Genomic DNA, 16,792 nt, shown 5'->3' with positions numbered 1-16,792 from the left:
TTAAGTTACAGTTTGCTTTCTGGACCATGGAGAGGAGCCAAGGAAGCCTCTTCCCCTTCCCTTCCAGGGTGACTTTGTTCTGGCACAAGGCCCTGAATGGGCAGCACATCTGGAATTCTGTTAAACTTGACAACTTGACAGCTGCTAATGACCAGAGAGAGTAGCCTTTTCACCTGAAATCTCGTTATATTAAGGGTGTAAAATGAACATTCCCTTCTTTGGTGGGTTACTAGTGTAAAAAGGAATTCCCCTCTATGGTTGGCAGAGATCTGTTTCACTACAGCTGAGGGTGCACTGTCTCCTCTGATAGAGCAGAAGTTGGGGACCCACTTGGCTTTAGAGGGGCTCTGTAAGGGACCTTCCATAAAGGTAGCACTGTCTCTTGTGCTGGCATGTTTCCCCCGAAACAGTATGGTCGTCTGGTAAGGATACAGATGAGGAATGTCAAGGCAGGACTTCCTGCATATTCCACTCTGACCCATGCCATGTGTCAGTTCTAGTGCTGCTGAAGACAGTTGCATTACTGTGGCTGTGATGGTCATCAGCCTTAAATGAGCTGTCATTGCTTCTCAGCACGCTTTTACTTTTGGTTCTCCTTCCTGATTCTCTTAAATGTTCACTTTTCCCTTAAGTTTTGTGGTACAGAGTTTACCATGTTAAGCACTCATTCAATATATTTATTGACTGATGATGTATATTTGTTGACTGATGTAAATATATATACCTTTATTTTTTTAAGACGGACACTTTAACCCGGAGGTGGTCAAGTACCGGCAGTTATGCTTCAAGTCACAGTACAAGCGCTACCTCAACTCCCAGCAGCAGTATTTCCATCGGCTGCTGAAGCAAATTCTTGCTTCCCGGAGTGTAAGTAGTGCTGGGAACTGGATATAAAATGTGGGCAGTCACAGGTATCATGACTTCAAGAAGCAATTCAGGTGCAAAACACAAAAATTGCCACTAAGAAAAAAATGCTACCAATTAATCTGTGACACAGTTAAGCTATGCCATCCTTTCTTATGATAAACTTCAAATGTGTCCTGATTTCAGAGATGTTAAAACATAAAATGTGCTTCTTAAAATTGATGAAATTATAGTAGCTTCAGTGTTTACCAAGATAAACAGATGGATTTTGGATCTATCCTGGGTTATTAAGGGAAACGAGGATTCCTTGGAATGGATATGAAAGTGTGCATGGGCCTCTGAATGCTGTGATGGATGGTAGCATAACAGGCCCAATGGCCCCTGGGTCTGGACCAGCCTGGAAATTCTTAAAGGCAAAGTTGTTTGGATTTTAAGTCATCCTTTAAGCTTTGGTATAGAAATACTTGAATGTCTAGTATAAAAAAGTATTCATTCCTAGTAGAGCACTTCAACAGTCAGATTTGGGATTTTTCATGTAATCAATATAGATTCTTTTTATTCGGATATATTAATATATATGTGCATCTTTCTTTGTGATCTGGAGGGAGGGAGTTGGGCTTAACACTGAAGAGAAGAAAATGTAGACTTGTAGAGTGTTCATTGTTCCAGAACAGGTCTTGGATGATGACGTGTACCCCCACCTGATCTCTACCTAGGATCTGCTGGAGATGGCCCGGCGGAGTGTCCCCGCCCTTCCCTTCCGGCAGAAACGCCCTTCACCATCCCGCACACCTGAGGAGCGGGAGTGGCGGACCCAGCAGCGCTACTTGAAGGTCTTAAGGGAAGTGAAAGAGGAGTGTGGTGACACAGCCCTGTCATCTGATGAGGAGGGTGAGTGTCCTCGGGCACTTGGGGTAGCTGGGGTATTGGATTGATACCGGCCACTTGTCCGGTTGGAGCCAGTGGTAGCCATTTATCTCCCCAGCAAAGAAACCCTCTTGAGTTGTCTGGTCTGGGGTGCATAGCGGGACTCAGAAGGCCTTGGTCTTTGGGTTGCTGAGACATTGCCATCAGATGGGGAGTGACTCCATGGCCTTTTTCACCCTTGGGGCCATGTGGCATTTGAGCTTAGATGAGAGCCCGCCAGACGACTCCCTGCACGACGGGGTTCTCCACAGTGGGCCTGACTGGTCCCATTTGCCACTTGAGAGAACTGTTTTCCCCTTACAGGAGAGTAGTAGTGGCTGTTGGCCTGCTGCAATGCAACCCCAGCACTCTGTTGAAGTCTCTCTTCCTGGAAGAGCCGTTAGATGACCTAAGTGTGCTCCAGCTCCTCTGGGGTAGGGTCAGAAAGGATTGGGGAACCCTGGCCTCCATGTTGTTGGCTTAGCCTTGTTGAACCCAAATGGCCACTTACCCAATCTCCCCTATTGGAGTCCACAGCCACGTTGGATTTACAAGAACAATTTTCTTTTGAAGATCTCAGCTCATGGCTTCCGAGCTCTCCAGCACGTTCTCCTAGTCCTGCGGTGCCCCTGCGGGTGGTGCCCACACTTTCAACCACGGATATGAAAACCGCAGGTGAGAACCGAGCTGCCGCTGTCACCATTCTGGGACATTGCGGTGGAGACCTGAAAACTCCTTTAGAGGGAGGTGGGTGGGGGCAGATTCCTACCTACCAGGAAAACAAAACTCCCTAGAACTAGGTGATTTGTTTGGCAAAGTTTTTGTACCATTTTACTTTTTTTTACATCTGGAGATAGGCCTGCCTTTTTTCTTTTGTTTTAAAATTTTTTCTCAGAAGCTGATATTTTGGGCTAAAGAAAGCAAAATCTTGAAACAGTAGTACGAAGGGGCAGTTCGGTAAGCGGACAAAGGAATAACCAGAGCCAAGCCATTCTCCAGAGTGTCTGTGAGTTTGGAGAAGAGTTTTTGTTTGGAACAGGAAGCAAAGATTGTTAAGAACTTTAAGTGTGTTTTAGGACCAGCTGAGTCACAGAAGTCATTTATTACCAACGTATGGAAAAGTGGAAGTGTCGATCCTGTGACTTTAAAGATCTTTGGTACTTGTAGTTCACAGGTGTCAGAAGGGAAACTCAGAAATATCTTACTTTTGACAAGTGACCAGAAAGATGTAAATTGGAGAATCATGGTAGTGAATATGGTTTGGTTTGTTTTCTCAGATAAAGTAGAACTGGGGGACAGTGACCTGAAGATAATGTTAAAGAAGCACCACGAGAAGCGGAAACATCAGCCAGTAAGATGGGAAGGGCGTGCGGCTGTGTGGTTTTCAGCCTGATGTCTCAGGATTGGCTGTCCTGAGGAAGACACGGGGCATCACTGCCTCGTCTGTATGTCCTCCCTACCACTGTGGGCACAGGAGCAGCTGGCGAGGCTAGCTAGCATCAACGATGTGAGGCACGGTGGCTTTGACTTTGCAGGGCCTGCTGAATGTAGTGTCTGCCTTAATCGTTACAGTGACACTGTCGAGTATAGGAATCGTCGTCTCCACCTCAGCAGTGCTCAAGAGGTTAGGGAGCTTGTCCTTGGTCCTATAGCCAGGAAGCAGCAGAGCCAGGAGTTGGGCCCTGGCTTTGTCCCACTTTTTACTGTTTCCATTATTCCATGCTACCAAGTTGAGGTAGCTAGCACCAAGCCAGAGAGTTCAGTGGAGAAAAGATGATACCTTTTTGGGAAGAAAAGACAGTTCTTCTAAGACTAGGAGGTGAGATGGGAAGAACCCCACATCAGAAGTCAGTACTGAGTTCTCTCTCTTTTCTAGTTACTGTGATACTTCTCTAAAGCCCATTTCCAGACTCTGTAAAACATAGTAATATTTAACAAGACTGTTTGCAAAGCACATCAGACAAGGAATGTAGAAGAGCTTTATAATTAAATGCTGTACGGTAGAAAGATTGGAACTGGGTTCTATGCAGCAGTATCAAGTTATTTTTAATTAAATGGGGATATGATAGGGAAAAAATGAATAGTTTTATCTCTCTATATTTTTGACTCAATGTGATTTCCCCAAGTGTACCTAACATCTAATTGTTACATAAATTGGCAAAGTCACCTCAGTTTTTGCTCCTTTTTGGGCCTCCATGACCAAATTCTGGATATCACATCTAGGATCACCCGGACCTTTTGACAGGGGACCTGACCCTCAATGACATCATGACTCGAGTAAATGCTGGCAGGAAGGGCTCTCTGGCAGGTAAATGACTGGGCCCCTCTAGGAGCCTTCATCTGACTATGGTGTTAAGTTGCGTGAGCCCATAACATGGCAAAAATAAATGAAACCATGGCCTCTTTCATGCTGGTAACCTTTATTATTACCTCTTACAGGCTAACAGGTGGGAAATGAATGTAAAATCAGTACAACAGAGCATCAGCTCTTTAATAAATATTAAAATTAAGCCATATACTTGGGAGGCTGAGGTGGGAGAATCGCTTGAACCGGGGAGATTGAGGCTGTAGTGAGCTATGATCGCACCACTGCACTCCAGCTTGGGCAACAGAGTGAGATCCTGTCTCAAAAAAATAAAAAGCTATAAATCACTCAATGAATTTGGTTTCATTGAGTGTTTTATTACTGAGACTTTTCTATCTTTGGTGGGCCTTGGGAAAAGAATATGCAGATAAGACCCCTCACTTCCCTGTGTAGGAGATACATTTCTGTGACTGGTGTTACTTTGCCTTTCTAGCCTTATATGACTTGGCTGTCCTTAAAAAAAAGGTTAAGGAAAAAGAGGAAAAGAAGAAGAAGAAAATAAAAACGATCAAATCAGAGGCAGAGGACCTGGCCGAGCCACTAAGCAGTACTGAAGGGGTTGCACCTCTCTCACAGGCCCCCTCTCCGCTGGCAATTCCTGCTATCAAGGAAGAGTAAGTGAGCAACAGAGATTCTGTAATTCTCAGGGTGAATGGGTAAGCCATAGGCTGTGCCCTGGCCCCTAGGGCTTGTCGTAGCTGTAAGTATGTTGGACTTGTAGACCTGAAGTCCCAGGGATACTGCTGGGAAAATATATTGTTTGCTCCTTTCTTGAACTATTTTATGACTGCTAGGAGGCTTGGGCCCCTGAATCAATCTAGGGATGTGTTCTTGGTCTTTTTGGTTCTTATATTTTTCTTCCCTCATTAGGCCCCTTGAAGACCTCAAGCCTTGCCTTGGAATCAATGAAATATCTTCCAGCTTCTTCTCTCTTCTATTAGAGATCTTGCTGCTGGAGAGTCAGGCTAGCCTTCCTATGGTAAGCGTTTTGGAAAAGTTGGAGGTACATTAGAGTTTTCAAAGTGTTCAAATCCTGAATGATCTATAGCTTGAGAAGTGGAACTCTGAGTTCCTCTCAACACTCTGTAGTTAACTTGCTTTGTGATTCGGACAAACACCGGATGCATATACTGCAGCTTGTGGTGGCACTTGTGTGGAATTGCTGGTGTGGAAGAGAAGTCTGACTGGGTTCTGCCTTTGCTTTCCCTCAGCTAGAGGAGCGAGTTTTGGATTGGCAGTCATCGCCAGCCAGCTCACTCAACAGCTGGTTCTCTGCGGCCCCCAACTGGGCTGAGTTGGTACTACCAGCCCTGCAGTATCTTGCTGGAGAAAGTCGAGGTAAGATGCTCTTTTCTGTAGGGTCAGTATTTTTCCCCCTTTTGTCTAATTAATTATTAGAATAAACTGCAGCTTTGCTCGTGTAATCCATCATGCCTTTGCATAATGCTATGCCTTGAAGGTTCCTGCTTTTCTAATACACTGTGGAACACTCAAAAGCTGTTTCGGAGCTCAGGGATGCACCTGTATGGCTTGTTTATGTGGTCCATTTCTTGCAGCTGTTCCTTCCAGTTTCTCTCCATTTGTTGAATTCAAAGAGAAAACCCAGCAGTGGAAGTTGCTTGGTAAGTAATCCGTATTACCTACCCCAACAGGTTTTCGTTCTCCCGTTTCTTCCCCTAAGTTTATTTGTCTTCCAGTCAATATAGTCCTGCAGATTGGTTTAAAAAAGCAATATCAGACCTTATTTTGCTCTGTGAAGGAGTCCTTCAACACCCTTTTTGTACTCTCAAGGTGGGTTAACTAACTCCTCTGGTTGGACCAAAGCTGAGATGGAAGGAATAGCCTTTCTGTATGATGTAGTCTGGTGATGGCTAAATTTAAATCTGCAAGGGTATTTTGCAAGAGCATCAACATTTATATTAATCATACAGATGACTTTGGATTAATTTGTAATATAAATTTTTTCTTTCCTAAAAATGGGCTTTGCTATTGAGGAGAATGTGCAGCAGCCCCGAATAAGTTGTTTCTAAAGAACAGGGTTGTTATTTTTAAGTTTATAAAGCCCACTTAGTGTGTAAGTTGTCAAAACATGCATCTGAAGTCACTTGGAGGCTGTTACCTGGTGATGGTGAAAAGAGAGAAATCCAGTGTTGGTTTCTTGTTGAAATTCACAAGCACTTCTCTGTGCTGAGTGGTCTGTGGAGAAGTGTATGGAGAGCAGGTTATGAAAACGGTAGACTCATTCATTCGTTATTTATTACATTTATTCAGCTTCTGGGTGTCAGGCACTGTTGTTAGGTGCTGGGGGACACAATGGCTTCTGAGACAGTGTGCTCCTCTCGTAGGGCCTAAGGTCTGTTTGGGGAAGAAATACTTACTTAGATTTAATGACAAAATGATCCTTTCTGTGAAGGAAAAGTACCAGAGAGGATGGGTGTTTATGATAATAGGAATTGATGTAGTTTGCAGAGTTTGGAGGACCTTCCTGAGGAAGCAGCCTCTGAGCAGAGGTGTATGATGAATAGGACTGAGCCAGGCGGGCAGAGGGGAGGCAGCAGCATTCGAGGTGGAGGGGGTAGAACCTTTCCATGGGGAAGATTTGATCTAAAACAGTCACGCAACCCACGGGCTGTGAGAGCTGACGGTAATTTAGACACAGGGAGAGAGGATGGATACGTTCGAGAAAGAGTTAGGTGGGCCTGGTTATGGCTTGGCTGTGGGGAATGAAGGAGAATGGTGTGAGGCATGGCTCCTGCTAGATTTGCAGCTGGTGGAGGAAGGTGTTGTTCGTGCAGGTAGCAGCTGTGGAGGACTGGACTTGGAGGGTGGAGATCCCGAGTTTAGTTTTTAAAATTTATTTATTTATTCATTTATTTTTTGAGATAGAGTCTTGCTCTGTCCCCCAGGCTGGAGTACAGTGGCATGATCTTGGCTCACTGCAACCTCTGCCTCCCGGGCTCAAGCAATTCTCCTGCCGCCTCCTACTCCTGAGTAGCTGGGACCACAGGCGTGTGCAACCATGCCTGGCTGTTTTTTGTATTTTTAGTAGAGACAAGGTTTCCCCATGTTGTCCAGGCTGGTCTTGAACTCCTGAGCCCAGGTGATCCACCTGCCTCGGCCTCCCAAAGTGCTGGATTACAGGTGTGAGCCACTGCACCCAGCCTGACTTTAGTTTTAGAGCTGCATTTGAGGTATTTCAGTGGAGTTGTTGAATAGACAGTAGGATGTGTGGGTTTAGAATTCAGACCAGAGAGTTTAAGGGGGAGAGTGTTGGCATGTGTGTGGTGCAGGGCACAGATGATGCTGTTACCTGAGGAGGAAGCACAGAGTGAGGAGAGAGGGCCGAGGAGGGCTCTTCACGGCAGAGGGGCTGAGTGACAGCATGAGAGTGCGGGGGCAGGGGTTGACTATAGAGATGGGGAAAGCCTGGAGCAGGGTTTTCCTGAGTCTTGGGAGCCAGGAGACCGGATTGCCTGAGAAGTGGGGAGTGGTCATTTGCCTCTATAGTTCCTAAAAGATTCAGTAAGATAAAGACTAAAGATTTGTAAACATGGAGGAAGTTGTGAATTTTTCAGTGAGCGTGATTCTCTAGTGGAACGGTGGAGGCGAAGCCACCGTGAGCTGAAGGTGATGATGGTAGCTGACTGCAAGCACTCCCCCCATCTGTCAGGCTGCAGTAGCCATGGAGGGAGCACGTATACCTGGGCCTGGCAGAATGTTTCTTATAGGGCCAGATAATAAGCGTTTGAAGCTTGTCGGCCAGATGCTTTAGTTGAAGCTACTCTGCCATTGTTGGGAGGTTTCTGCAAATAGTGATATTGTGTATTGACCATGAAAACAAAGGTAAACAGCCCCTTTGAGAAGGGTAGCTGCATTCATCACATAAGCAGACCTGGCCGATGATGGTCCTGTGGCTTCTATGCTGGGCAGGAGACACAGGTGCCATCAGGGTCTCAGACAGCCTGAACAGAGTGACCTGAGAAGAGGGCACAGGAGACAGGGCTTATCTCTTTCTAGGCGGGTTGTGGAAAGTCAAGCTTTTTCCTGCCCCAGGGTCTTAACTGCTATGCTAGTGAATAGAATTTTCTCTGTGCCCCACTAGCCAGAAGCCTTTCTTACCTACAAAAATAGAATAATTACCTTGGTATAAGCTATGATGACATCCTTTGTGATGCTTACCACTTTTTGAATTGATTTTAAAATATGTGCTCTTTCCTCACTTGACTGTAAACTCCCATGAGGGTGGAGACTGAATTCACCGAGTAACCTTAGCTTCACATGCAGTGCGTGGCACAGTGGGTACTCAGCGAATGCCTGCGGAGTGAATGGTTTCATTAGGTGGCATCCAAGAGTGGTGGTCCAGGCTGACTTCCGCCAGCTGGAAGGCAGTGGATGTGTGAAGGATTGTTGCTACAGCTCCTGATAGAATCTCTCTGTGTTGTACTTACAGCTAGTAAAGAGAAAGCAGGATTCTCAATACCTTGGACCTTCTTATTTTTTTATCTCTTTATTCCTCTAATAGGCCAGTCCCAAGATAATGAAAAGGAATTAGCTGCCCTCTTCCAGCTATGGCTAGAGACCAAAGATCAGGCCTTCTGTAAGGTATGTTTTTTTAAGAAATACCAGATCCTTATCACTAGGTTTCCAGAGCTCTTAAGTTTGCCCAAATTCTTTAGTCCATTTACCTGTCAACGTTTTCTTTTTCTCCAGCAAGAAAATGAAGACAGCTCAGATGCCACAACACCTGTCCCTCGGGTGTGAGTACAATACTGTAGTGGTGGGTGGTGTCCCGGGAAACTGTAGTTCAGATATTGCCTTGGTTTTGTTAATACTTCTTGGTATGCTAGAGCTGTAATGGGCTTCAGAGCTCTGAGGAGTCCCCTGGTTCTTCCTGACTTGGCCGCACCCCCTGAGTGAACGGGACTCCTTGTGGAAGGGGCTGTGGTGGAGAGAGGGGCCGGCAGGAGAGCCTCTAAGGGGCATATGACCTGCTTTGTAGGTGGACATACTTTTTTAATGTGTGCTCCTCCCTGGGCTCCTACTTGAGAATTATTCATCTAGGCCATCTTAGTCCAGTAAATGGAAGCATGAAGTTGAGTGACTTGCTGAAGGTTAGCAGCAGGACCCCAGCTAGAACTTAGATCTCTTGACTCTTAGTCCTAGGCTCTTTATATCACATTGTCCCATGTTTCTTTTTCTGTCCTGGCATGGTTCGGTAGTTTTCTGACACCAGGACAGAGGCCCAGTCTAAGTGTGGCAGAATTTTTGCTTCATGTAATAGAGGTGTAGATCTCAAGCCCCTGGGTACTTTCCCTGGAGGTAGAAAAACAACCCTTATCTAACACACCTGAAGCCCTTTGTTCCTCTAAGGCCGAATTGTTTGTTGCCTTTAGAATGGACCTACTTAACAGCAATATTGAAAGCAGTAGGTAAAGATGTCAGCCTCTTGCCCATCTATCCACCCAGTACCTTTCTGGATTTCTAAGAATCAAGTGATTTTGGAATTACCAACAGGAGTTACTTTGTAGGAGCTGGAAAGTGGGCTCTTCGCCTTTTTAAGAATTGAGTGCTTATTGAGGGACATCTTTCCATGTCACAGTGGGAATGGTTCTGAAGCAGGGGCAATGGGTCTGACACACATGCCAGCTGTCAGGGTTGATACAGAATTCTTTATATTCCAGAAGAACTGACTATGTGGTGCGTCCCAGCACGGGGGAGGAGAAACGGGTTTTTCAGGAGCAGGTAAGAAGTACCTAAAAGCCAGTGTAAGTCTCCGCCTCTGTGAGCCATGCAGAGAGACGCTCTAAGCCTGACTCTCCTGCATCTACCTTCTTGCAAGAAACTCATACCTTTCCCCTTAGACCTTCTGTTGGCTGGGATTACTTGTTGGGCATGGAAACGGTGTGGGGAAGGGGAGTAAGAAATACTTGGATGATCTTGTCTTCCAGGTAGCAAAGTGCCTTCATATTACCTCCTTGTCCCTCTGCTCAGTGACTGGCTCTGAGAACCATCCTTTTCCCACTGTGGTTGGCTGAACATTCGTACTAGAGTCACTTGTTCCTTCCTGTTTTAATTGTTCCATGTGGATCTGCTTATATTGTAAGGAAGCCCGAGAGAGAACCCCACTAATTCTGACCTAGAACTCTTGTCCCTTGTCTCTTGGTAGGAGCGTTACAGGTATAGCCAACCCCATAAGGCGTTCACCTTTCGCATGCACGGCTTTGAGTCTGTGGTGGGGCCAGTGAAGGGCGTGTTTGACAAGGAGACCTCGCTCAACAAGGCTCGGGAGCACTCCCTGCTGCGCTCCGACCGGCCTGCCTACGTCACCATTCTGTCTCTTGGTAGGTGGCACATGTCGATTATCAGAGATCCCTTTCTTCACCCCGCAGCTTTTCTCTTATCAACTCTGAACTCTGTCCTCCTTACCCCTCCACTCAGGTTAGGCTTTGAGAACAAGGCATAGTTTTTCGAAGCGTTGGAATTTGGGAGCTGAAGGGGACATCTTCAGCTCCCAGTCTTCTTCCTTAAGTCTGGGCTTATGTTTACGTTTGTTTAGGAGCTGCTCCCAGACCAGCTAAATGGGTTAAATACAGGAATTTGCTTCCTGCAGGCTATGCTTCATTTAACAGTGAGGATTCTTAACTTTTTGAGTGCCAGGAATCCCTTTGGCAGTCTGGTGGAACTTGTGGACCCCTTCTCAGAGTTATGCTTTTAAATGCATAAAATAAAATACAGTTACAAAAGAGACCAGTTGTTTTGAAGTAGTTATCAAAATGTTAAAACAAGTTTATGGTGCAGAAATATGTGTTGTTACTATGATGTTATATGACAAGATCTAGCAGGTCTGACATTTCTTGAAATTTCCGAGTAGTGATGAGTATAAATGATATTCTTAGCTATCTGCAGTAGCTGTAATATATGAAAATGTCTGATTTCTATTACACCATCACAGCACTGCAGTATATGGTTTGTTCCCTTTGTTAATAATTAAAGGAAATACTTAATTTCAGTTTAAGATGTAATTTTGCTTCCCACCTGAGTTCACAGGCCCTCTGAATTCTTAAGGTGTTACCTAAAAGTGACTCTTAAAAGTGTATAAGGGCTGGATGCGATGGCTCATGCGTGTAATCCCAGCACTTTGGGAGGCCAAGGCAGGCGGATCACCTGAGCTCAGGAGTTCAAGACCAGCCTGGTCAACGTGATGAAACCCTGTCTCTACTAAAAATGCAAAAATTAGCTGGACATGGTGGTGCATGGCTGTAATCCCAGCTACTCAGGAGGCTGAGGCAGGAGGATTGCTTGAACCTGGGAGGTGGAGGTTGCAGTGAGCTGAGATCATGCCCTTGCACCTCAGCCTGGGTGACAAGAGCGAAACTGTGTCTCAAAAAAAAAAAAAAAAAAAAAAAAGAAGTGTATAGGGAACTCCAGTGGCTGAGCTGCCAGCTGCTGGAGGGCAGAGTGCACCTAATCCGGCATCAGGGAAGGTAGAGGAGCAGGAACCCCAGGGAGCTTTGCCCACCACTGCAGGTAGGGGAGGTTGTACCTCCGTAGGAACCCTGCCTGACTTGTGGACTGTGTGCTTTCTCATGTCATCAGTTCGGGACGCTGCGGCTCGACTGCCTAATGGAGAAGGCACACGGGCAGAGATCTGTGAACTGCTTAAGGACTCCCAGTTTCTTGCACCAGATGTCACCAGCACTCAGGTAGGACGGAGAAGAGATTACTTTTGCTTTGTTCCAGAATGGATTTAAGAAAACTTATCAGGAAATATAAAATATAACAAATTTTTTAAAAACTGAATGAAGTGAAAAATATACCTTGAGAAATGCATAGTGATCAAAACCCTTGCTGTTAGCGAAACACAAATTTTGCTCTAGGCTTTCTTTTAGCTTATGATAAAGGGCAGACTGGTCACTTACTTCACAGTATCCTTATAGTAAAAATAGATCAATATCTCAGTAGTCTTAACAGCATTTATTGTCTCGTCAAACGATTTGGGGAACTATTGGGAATACGCAGCTAGGCTGAGATAGAATCTGTATCAGCTGTGATTTAGATACAATGACATTTTTTTCCTAGGGTCCAAATAACTTCTGTTATCTAAGCTTGACTTGTTTCTTATTTCCCTTTGTCTGATTTGTAGGTAAATACAGTAGTGAGTGGTGCACTGGATCGGCTACATTATGAAAAAGATCCCTGTGTGAAATACGACATTGGACGAAAGCTGTGGATCTACCTGCATCGTGACCGGAGTGAAGAAGAGTTTGGTGTGTGAGGCCTCTGGGCACTGTCCGACCAGACTGGGGATACGTTCTGACTTTCTACCCCAATTCCATTATTCTTTTCATTGGCATATAGGTAGGACAAGATGGTAGAGGCGGGATTCAGTCCACTGGCAAGGTGTTGGTTTTTAACAAAGCCCCTCTTTTTAGTTTGCTAAGGTTAAACTCTGGCTGAAGCTTGCCCCTCTTGTTCACAGAGCGGATTCACCAAGCACAAGCAGCTGCAGCTAAAGCCAGAAAAGCTCTTCAGCAAAAACCCAAGCCCCCATCCAAGGTGGTAAGTGACTTCAGGAGAGTGTCTGCCCTAGGGATTCTGGGATGGAGGCAACTAAGAGTAGCTGCTCGGCTTTCACTTGGTGTGGGGCATCAGGAGCTGTAGGGGTGTCCCTTCCTTTAGGGGGATCTTCACGACACCAGATGAGTTTTCTTTGTCTTCCATTCTAGAAGTCCAGTAGCAAGGAGAGCTCCATAAAGGTCCTTAGCAGTGGCCCTTCTGAGCAGAGCCAGATGAGCCTCAGTGACTCCAGTATGCCACCCACCCCAGTCACACCTGTAACCCCTACCACACCAGCATTGCCCGCCATTCCCATCTCCCCTCCACCTGTATCGGCAGTGAACAAAAGCGGCCCTTCCACAGTCTCAGAACCAGCTAAGTCTAGCTCGGGGTAAGTTCCTCCTTTTCTTCAGCTTTTTCGTTCTAGAGTTCTTTTGTATGCATGTCCTAAGTTTTTGTTTTTTATCTTTCCCCGATGTTCCTCATAGTGTTCTTCTGGTGTCTTCACCAACAATGCCACATCTGGGAACAATGCTTTCCCCAGCTTCCAGCCAGACTACACCCAATTCTCAGGCTGCCGCCCGGGTCGTGAGCCACTCTGGCTCTGCTGGACTGTCTCAGGTGCGAGTGGTGGCCCAGCCTAGCCTTCCTGCTGTTCCCCAGCAGTCGGGAGGGCCGGCACAGACATTGCCACAGATGCCAGCAGGACCGCAGATCCGGGTTCCAGCCACTGCCACACAGACCAAAGTAGTGCCCCAGGTAAACAGGGAAGCTGTGGTCATTGGGAAGCAGGGATGCAGACCCAGAGGTGGGCTGATGAGTCAGATGGGCAGTGTCTGGGTAAGGACCGGGGAGCCATAGATTATTGCTACTGGTGATGACATTCGTCGGAATAAGCCACTGAATGTTCAGAGCTGTGTAAGCATTTTTAGATAGTGTGTTTATGTGTTGGGAATCAGATCTTCAGAGCAGTCTGGTGGTTTCCCCGGGACCCTAACATCAGGATCTTCGTAGAGGTGGGTTGTAAATGCGGACCTTGTGAGTCTGCCTCTCAGGCTCCTTCTGCTGTGCCTCTAGTCTTAGCTACGCCATGAACTAGTTGTGTGAGTTTAGAGAACATTTGTATCCTCTTTGTCTCAGTTTCCTTTGCTATAAAAGGGGTAAGATAGTATTTGTCCTCAGTGTGTAGGAATAAAATGAGATGTTAAATGTAAAATTCTGAAAATTAAGATATACACAAATGAGACATTTACAGTGTCCATTTTAGAGAGTGGTGTGCCTTAAGTACTGTGGGATTAGAAGCTCTTTGAGAGCAGTGCTTCCTGGGTGCTGAGGGAGACTCTTGCTTCGAGTGCTGGTCTGCATCTTAGAGTCTAATTAAGCTCTCGGCCTCATGCCCTCAACTAGACAGTAATGGCCACCGTGCCCGTCAAAGCGCAGACTACGGCAGCCACTGTGCAGCGGCCTGGACCCGGGCAGACAGGGCTCACGGTGACAAGTCTCCCTGCCACAGCCAGCCCTGTGAGTAAGCCAGCCACGAGTTCTCCTGGGACCTCTGCTCCCAGTGCCTCCACGGCTGCCGTCATTCAAAATGTCACAGGACAGAACATCATCAAGCAGGTAGGTGGGGCTCTTTCCACGTGGATCTCAATCCTTCATCCTGGAGCAGGGACCACTGGAGCTGGAGGTTCTTGGCCAGACTGCATGCCCATGGGAAGAAGATTTGTCATCTTCGACTCTCAGCTTATAGATACTTAGGTGTGAGTTCCCACCAAAGGCAAAGGCAGTGCAGCTTTGATAGATGCTGAAGAGATTTCTTCTGTTTCATTCCATTTAATTCAGCATTTAGTAGTCGAGTTTCTGGATTTAGAATAGACTGTTCATGAGTTTATTTAGTGAAATTCCCGTGGCCACATTTTATTGGCTTCTCAGTTTACCACTCGTAAAAGTGGAATTTGCTTCTACTTTCTTGGTTGTGAATATAAAAGAATAATCATCGAACTTCAAAGACTCGTAAGCAGTATAGCAACTAATACTGATAGGAGTGCCTCCTGTGTGCCTGCACCGCGGTAAGCATTTTTTGCTTGTTAAATAGTCTAATCTTCTTAGCTCTGTGGGGTAGGCACTCTTATTATTTACAGGTGGAGAAATGGAACCACATAACGATAAAGTAATGTTTTTTTTTTTTGTTCAACAAACATTAAGCCAGAGAGTGTCCTAAGTATTGGAGATTTAATGGTACATTAAACAGACTGAGTCCTTGCCCTCGCGGAACTCGTATTCTCATAGAGCTAAGAGACAAGTACCTCAGTGTGAGATAGTAATAAATGCTATGCTAATCAGTAGGCAGGCTCGGGTGGAGAGCAGTAGTGTGTTATTTTAGCTGCAGTGATTGGAGAAGGCCTCTCTGGGGAGGTGACATTTGAAAGAGATGAAAGAAAGTGTGCCATGAAGTGATGATTGGGAGATAAAACATTCGAGGCCCAGGAATGGCAAGTGCAGATGTTTTGTGTCAGGAATATGATTGAGGAACGAGAGGAAAATCACTGTGGCTGGAGTGTAGGGAGCAAGTGTGAGGGTGTGAGAAGATGAGGATGGGAGAGGTTGCCCGTAGTTAGATTATATGGGACTTTGACGTTAATTTAAATGTGAGGGGGAACCACTGGAAGAGGGTGAGCAAGGGTGACTTGATCTGGTTTACATTTAAAGAAACATCCACCTGCTGGGTAGAATGAACAATGGGGGACAAGAACGGAAATGGGGAACCCCTGTAGGAGGCAGTGGCAGTCGTCCAGGTGAGAGGCAAGGCTGCCGCAGATGGGAGTGACCGTTCATCGGAGGTGGAGGGGAGTAGTGGGGTCTGGATGTGGTTGAAGTGGGAGCCAGTGCGGTTTGCTGGTGGCTTGAGTAGGGGTCTGAGAGGAGGAAGGTGAGACTTACCCCATCCATGGCTTTGGCTTGGGCGCTTGGTTAGATGGTGGCATCATTTATTGAGGTAGAAGAAAATTGAGGTGTGGAGACTGCAAGACAGAGAAAAGTGTGGTCGGGAAGGTGTGAGGTGTAGTGGCAGTGTGAGATGAGACTCGGTGGATCAGGATAATGCGTGGGCTTCACTGGGCCAGTGGATTGGTGGCTTTTGGGGAATGGGTTCAAAAGAGAAGGCGAGGAAGTGGAGACAGTGAGTATGATTGGCCTCTGTACTCGTGGGTTCCACATCCTCAGATTCAGCTAACCATGGATTATTTGGAAAAAACCCCAGTAAAAAACAACAATACAACAAAAAATAATACAGATTAAAAAACCAATACAGTATAGAAGCTATTTACACAGGATTTACAATGTATTAGATATTATAGGTAATTTGGAGACGATTTTAACTACACGGGAGGATGTTTGTTGCTTTTATGGAGATAGTGCATTTTGTGTAAGGGACTTGAGCTTCTGTGGATGTTAGTGTCTACCTGGGGGCATCCTGGAACCAGTCTCTCGCACATACCAAGGGGTGATTATATAGGTAGTTTTTAGAGGAATTTTGCTTCTGAAGAGAGCAGAGAACTGGAGTTGAATGTGGAGTGGAGTAGGTGGAGGGAGGTGTAGAGTTAGCCAGGATTGGTTGTTTTTTAGGGTGGGAAGTATTACAGCATGTTTGCATTCTGATGGCCGTAGTCCAGTAGAAGGGAGAAGATAGATCATGCCACAGAGAGACGAAGTCCCTGAGTAAGGTTAAAAGGCTTGCATCTGTTACACATGAGGGAATTGGCCTTAGGAGGTGGGAAGCCGGGCTCAGTTGTACACCTGTAGTCCCAGCTACTCAGGAGACTGAGGCAGGAGGAAATTTAAGCCCAGGAGTTCGAGGCTACAGTGAGCTCTGATTGTACCACTGCATTCCAGCCTAGTGACATAGCAAGACCCCGTCTCAAAAAGTCCTTTTCTAGGTTATAGATGTGTACAGAGATACTGATCAGTAAAATAATAGATCTTGGATTTACTTTAATATATTCTAATTCCTCCCTCCCCCACCACAGTGGGGAGGGATAGCTAAAACAAAGTATTAATTTTTGAAGCTGGGTGAAAGGGTATAACAAACCCTTGTTTGTTATA

General features: G+C 45.9%; 1 protein-coding gene across 17 annotated transcripts in view; it reads left to right on the top strand.

The window, feature by feature from the left end:
- Positions 1-16,792, top strand: part of NFRKB (nuclear factor related to kappaB binding protein) — a 31,888-nt gene that overhangs the window by 8,426 nt on the left and 6,670 nt on the right. For 8 of the 17 annotated variants that reach the window (XM_055095100.2, XM_055095099.2, XM_055095098.2 and 5 more), the window contains 19 exons: positions 740-867; positions 1,581-1,755; positions 2,344-2,445; positions 3,048-3,121; positions 3,994-4,078; positions 4,569-4,749; positions 5,006-5,114; positions 5,347-5,473; positions 5,692-5,757; positions 8,658-8,737; positions 8,846-8,892; positions 9,817-9,877; positions 10,302-10,476; positions 11,732-11,838; positions 12,279-12,402; positions 12,615-12,694; positions 12,862-13,082; positions 13,180-13,450; positions 14,099-14,311. In XM_055095100.2, the coding sequence (XP_054951075.1) occupies positions 740-867; positions 1,581-1,755; positions 2,344-2,445; positions 3,048-3,121; positions 3,994-4,078; positions 4,569-4,749; positions 5,006-5,114; positions 5,347-5,473; positions 5,692-5,757; positions 8,658-8,737; positions 8,846-8,892; positions 9,817-9,877; positions 10,302-10,476; positions 11,732-11,838; positions 12,279-12,402; positions 12,615-12,694; positions 12,862-13,082; positions 13,180-13,450; positions 14,099-14,311 (2,426 nt within the window). Of the gene's footprint in view, positions 1-739; positions 868-1,580; positions 1,756-2,307; positions 2,446-3,047; positions 3,122-3,993; positions 4,079-4,568; positions 4,750-5,005; positions 5,115-5,346; positions 5,474-5,691; positions 5,758-8,657; positions 8,738-8,845; positions 8,893-9,816; positions 9,878-10,301; positions 10,477-11,731; positions 11,839-12,278; positions 12,403-12,614; positions 12,695-12,861; positions 13,083-13,179; positions 13,451-14,098; positions 14,312-16,792 lie in introns of all 17 variants that reach the window. The other 9 variants (XM_034934060.3, XM_034934058.3, XM_034934057.3 and 6 more) reach the window with 3 other exon arrangements.

The sequence above is a fragment of the Pan paniscus genome, chromosome 9 (assembly GCF_029289425.2).
Source record: "Pan paniscus chromosome 9, NHGRI_mPanPan1-v2.0_pri, whole genome shotgun sequence".
NCBI lineage: Eukaryota > Metazoa > Chordata > Mammalia > Primates > Hominidae > Pan > Pan paniscus.
Note: the sequence above shows the minus strand (reverse complement) of the source record. Positions and strands in the feature narration are given on the sequence as shown.